This window comes from Priapulus caudatus, unplaced genomic scaffold, assembly GCF_000485595.1.
Source record: "Priapulus caudatus unplaced genomic scaffold, Priapulus_caudatus-5.0.1 Scaffold654, whole genome shotgun sequence".
Taxonomy (NCBI): domain Eukaryota; kingdom Metazoa; phylum Priapulida; class Priapulimorpha; order Priapulimorphida; family Priapulidae; genus Priapulus; species Priapulus caudatus.
The window spans coordinates 103,653-108,870 of record NW_014577715.1 but is presented as its reverse complement, the minus strand read 5'-3'; the positions used below and the strand labels follow the sequence as shown (position 1 = coordinate 108,870).

The 5,218-nt window shown below is 50.4% G+C and overlaps 1 protein-coding gene across 1 annotated transcript in view; it reads left to right on the top strand.

The window, feature by feature from the left end:
* The window catches only part of LOC106812495 (transcriptional regulator ATRX-like), a 37,631-nt gene that overhangs the window by 25,894 nt on the left and 6,519 nt on the right, over positions 1 to 5,218 (top strand). The window contains exons 24-29 of the mRNA XM_014816384.1: positions 1,283 to 1,488; positions 1,958 to 2,135; positions 3,011 to 3,080; positions 3,466 to 3,482; positions 4,645 to 4,817; positions 5,025 to 5,138. Of these exons, the coding sequence (XP_014671870.1) occupies positions 1,283 to 1,488; positions 1,958 to 2,135; positions 3,011 to 3,080; positions 3,466 to 3,482; positions 4,645 to 4,817; positions 5,025 to 5,138 (758 nt within the window). The remainder of the gene's footprint in view (positions 1 to 1,282; positions 1,489 to 1,957; positions 2,136 to 3,010; positions 3,081 to 3,465; positions 3,483 to 4,644; positions 4,818 to 5,024; positions 5,139 to 5,218) is intronic.

Below are 5,218 nucleotides of genomic sequence, written 5' to 3'. Positions count from 1 at the left end.
CATTATGGCTTAAGATAATTAATAATAATAATAGTACAAGCTAAGTTATCTCTCTGTCTGTGCACTCGTTTGTAAAGTCTCATTATCAGTAAGATTCGCTAAGTAATAATTAATAGTAGTTATAAAAAGTATTAGTATTATCACTTATACGAGTATTATCACTAATACGAGTTTATCAATAAATCATTACAACTATTTAGATTATATTAACGATCCGTGTAATAACCAGACAAGGTATTAGGAGCATTTGAGCATTACATGGAGTAATCATGTTATACGTTGTCATCGTTCATCGTTATGAATTTCTTCGGCGTTGTTTGACGCCATGCAAAAGACTGTCTTCAGTACATGTATTTGATGTGTACACGCATAAGATTTAACATATAATATGATGAAATCGTCATGTTATTCTCGAGCAGATTAAGTCGGACGCGGCGCGGCAGGGCCCGAGGCACGCGCGGAGCCTGAGGGACTGCCGGATCCGCGAGCGCGTCGCTGGAGTGGTGGGACGGCCACATACTCACAGAAGGACGCAGGACAATTACGCAGCTCAGCGGCAAGATGATGCTACTCACGAGTCCGTTCACAGTGCGAGGGAATCGGCGACAGGTGTAAGTGTTCGCATCTGTGTGAGATGTAGTGTGGGACCAGGCCATCGCCGGCGACAAGGTGTCGTGTTGTTCGCATCCCTGTGTGAGATGTATGTGTGCGAGGCCATCGGCGACAAGGTGTAAGTGTTCGCATCCCTGTGTGAGATGTAAGTGTGCGCAGGCCATCGGCGACAAGGTGTAAGTGTTCGCATCCCTGTGTGAGATGTAAGTGTGCGCAGGCCATGGTGCGTAACCGCATTGCCCTGCTTCGAATCGCTCAGCTGCCAGTGCCCTGGGGTTAGGAACCTCTTCAGTGTATCTTTACCACCCCAGCTCACTCGGTGTGATGGCTGTGCACGGCCGAAAAATGTAGTTATTGCACGGGGGGTTCCTCTCGATCTGCCGCGATAATGACAACACTAACAGAAATAACAAACAGCAATAGGAAAAATTATAAAAACATTTACATGTTCGATATTTACATTCATGTTTTCGATTCATGCAAATTTTTATGTTATAATGTTATGATACAGTGATACAAGAGTATTAAATCCCCGTCTGCTCTCTGATCGTGAAACTCGAACCCATCGTCTCTCCGTCCGCGTCGTTGCAGGCTGTTGTTCAGTCACAGCCTCCTCTCGCTGAACATGATCGAACACTTCCTCAAGTGCATCAACGATAAGAACGACAAGCTGCACACAGAGAAGCAGGCGGCGGCTGCTGCCGCGGCGACGGATGAGGAGGGCGTTGCGCCGCCGCCGCCGCCGGAGCCCACGAACGAGGATGATTTCATCGGAACGTGGGATGTGAACTTTGACTACTTCCGCATGGACGGCTCGACGTCGCCTGAGCTGCGCGCGCGCTGGCAGGCCGTGTTCAACGATGAGGACAACAGGAGGTGAGTCACTTGTCAAGCTTCTCCCGGCTTGCCGGCCGCATTCATTAGTTAATTAGTTCATTAGTCTAATACCTCGCGCTCCCACTCAGCATCACCCTTTGTCACCGTCGAACGTCGGGCCATCCTTAAAAAATAATATGTTTGCTGTCCCTTGACCCATGATTTTTTTAGTGGGTAAGTAGGTAGGTCTTTTTTTTGTGTGAGACATAATAGTTGTTTTAAGTCTGTCCTCATGTTTGCCACACATGCTTTGTGTTTCAGTCTTAACTATAAAAAATGTTTAAAAAAAAAATATGGAACCCAAAATGTCAAAAAAAAACTTGGGTCACGGCTATTTTCGTTAGTCGGTCGGAGGACAGCAAACATATAATTTTTTAAGGATGGCCGACGGCGGGAGTTAATCGTGGTGCCCCACGCGATCGCTCGCTGATTCACGATTGAACATCTTTGTTCGTTGTTCTTCGTTCAGGGCGCGGTTGTTCCTGATCTCGACGAAGGCCGGCTCACTGGGCGTGAACCTCATCGGAGCGAACCGCGTGATAATCTTCGACGCGTCGTGGAACCCGACGCACGACGTGCAGGCGATCTTCCGCTGCTACCGCTTCGGACAGACGAAGCCGGTCTACATCTATCGATTCCTCGCTCAGGTGTGTGTGACGGCGCGATCGTCCGCGGCGTTTGTTGACCCCCGACCCCGCGGCGTTCGTTGACCCCCGACCCCGCGGCGTTTGTTGACCCCCGACCCCGCGGCGTTCGTTTGTGACTGATCGCACGCGTACGTGCACGCACACTCTGGAAAGTTTTCGGTGTGTAAACTGAAAATTGTGCATGGGTTCCTCTGTATATGAAATCTGCGCTGAGGAAATCAGATGGGGGTTCTAACTTGCGGTCGTTGTTCTGCAATGATCGAAGAATTGTTCGTTATTGTGCAGTGCTTCCAGTTGGTCACGATCTAATAGTAAATGGCATCTCTGTGATATAAATGTCACAGCAGCCAATATGCTGACGAGTCTGGTGTTGGGTGTTAATCTGTGTGTTAACGTCTGTGTGCCACACATGGTAACCTGTCACCCTTATGTTAACGCGTGTGTACTGCGCATGGTAACGTCAGAGATGCCAACCACTACGATTTATCCGTATTTTATATGAATTTCGATTCCTTTTGCACCATTACGACCAGTTTGTATCAAACTACGAATTTCACTGTGATCGGAAAAATATTTTTTTGTCAATTTATTGTCATTTTTGACCCTCAGAATGCAGGAAATTGCATCTCAGAATCAAATAATTTTCCGGGGGGCATGCGTGACTCTTAAACTACTAATTTGATGGCCAGAAACTACAGATTGCTTCAAATATGTGTTGGCATCTCTGTAACGTGCATTGGCCACACATGGTCCCCTGTAACCCGTGTCTTAAACAATTGAAAAATGGTTAATTATTGTGTAACGCGTGTGTTAACGTGCGACTAGATCTGCTGCGCATGGTAACGCGTGTGTTAACGTGCGTCTGCCGCTCGCAGGGTACGATGGAGGAGAAGATCTATGATAACCATCAAACGTGGCAATCTAAGCAGCTAACACTCACACCAGGTAAACCACCGCAAACCTCACCTTGGGCACCATCGGTGTAGGTCGTTTCTTCGCTGCCTCTGGGTCGTCGCGGTCCGGGTGGAATCTGTACAGCTCTTTGAGATCAGAGAAGGAGAAGTGTCGTTCGACCTGCTGCTCGTCCAGCACACGGCTAGCTAGCGACTGCTTCGTCACCTGCCATACAAGGTGAGGTTTGCCGTGGTTTACCTGGTGTGAGTGTTAGCTGCTTAGATTGCCACGTTTGATGGTGTACAAGGTGAGGTTTGCCGTGGTTATCTGCCTAGTGTGAGTAATAGCTGCTTAGATTGCCACGTTTGATGGGTGTACAAGGTGAGGTTTGCCGTGGTTATCTGCCTATTGTGAGTGTTAGCTGCTTAATTGCCACGTCCGATGATGCCCAAGGTGTGGTCTAGCTACATGCTCAGTTCGCACATCCAGCGATGCAGTTTGGTTCTTTCAATGTAAATGTGATTTCGTTTGAAATGTTATAGTAATGCAAGACATGTACAGGTGTTTATTCATCCATCGTCGATCGCATGCCTGCGTTCGTGCCTGTGTGCATGCGAGTGTGCCCATGCGCGGTGGTGGGCATATTTGCAGGCATGCGTGCGTGTGTTTGTGCCTGTGTGTGTCTGTGCATGTGTGTGTGTGCGCGCGTGTGCGTGCATGTGTGCGTGTGTGTGCGAGCGTCCGTGCGTGTGTGCATATGTGCGTGCGTCCATGCGTGTGTGTGCGTTAAATACATACTTATATATACATAGATTTATTATTATTTATAATTGATTTGCATCTGCGTTTGTGTGCGTTCGTCCGTGCCCGCGCTCTGCGGTTGTCGACACTGAGTTGCTTGTCTCTCCCTCTCTCTGTCTGCGTGTGGCAGGACCCGCTCAGGCTCTGCGGTTGTCGCAGCGTTGATGCTGACATGCTTATCTCTGCGTCACTGTCTGCGCGTGTGACAGGACCTGCGCACGCTCTCTGCGGTTGTCGCAGCGTTGACGCTGACATTCTTATCTCTGCGTCACTGTCTACGCGTGTGACAGGACCTGCGCACGCTCTCTGCGGTTGTCGCAGCGTTGACGCTGACATTCTTATCTCTGCGTCACTGTCTGCGCGTGTGATAGAACCTGCGCACGCTCTCTGCGGTTGTCACAGCGTTGACGCTGACATGATTATCTCTGCGTCACTGTCTGGACAACCGCAGAGAGCGTGCGCAGGTCCTGTCACACCCGTAGACAGTGACGCAGAGATAAGAATGTCAGCGTCAACGCTGCGACAACCGCAGAGAGCGTGCGCAGGTCCTGTCACACGCGGCAGCGTTGACGCTGACATGCTTATCTCTGCGTCACTGTCTGCGCGTGTGACAGGACCTGCGCACGCTCTCTGCGGTTGTCGCAGCGTTGACACTGACATGATTATCTCTGTGACAAGACCTGCGCACGCTCTCTGCGGTTGTCGCAGCGTTGACACTGACATGATTATCTCTGTGACAGGACCTGCGCACGCTCTCTGTGATTGTTGACACTGAAATGCTTATCTCTCTTCTCTCTCTGTCTGCGTGTGACAGGACCCACTGCTGGCAGAGCTGCTGCAGAACTTCAAGCGCTGGATCGTCACGTACCACGAGCACGACTCGCTGCTCGAGAACCGGCCGGACGAGGGCCTCACCGAGGAGGAGAGGAAGGCCGCGTGGGAGGAGTACGAGAACGAGAAGAAGGGAGTCTTCACAAACAGAGGTGCGTGCGTGTGTGCGTGTGGGCGTGTGCGTGCGTGCGTGCGTGCGTGTGTGTGTGTGCGTGCGTGGGTATGTGTGTGTGTGTGTGCGCGCACGTGCGGGTGCGTGTGCGTGCGTGCATGGGGGTGTGCGCGTGCGGGCGTGTGTGTGTGCGCATGCGTGCGACCGGGCGGAGTTGACCGGGGCGTTGGTTTGATTAATTTTAATCGGAGTTTGCCGTCTTGCGCAGGTTGTGAGAACCAGGTGAGGAACGCCGGTCAGGAGTACGATGCGACAGACGTGACAATCACCAGCGCTGACATGGCCAAGCTTAAGCTGGAACTACGCGCATGGTTCGCACAGTCCTTGAAAAGTACTTGAATTTAGTAAATGTTGATTTTGTGCTTGAAAAGTCTTTGAATTTTAT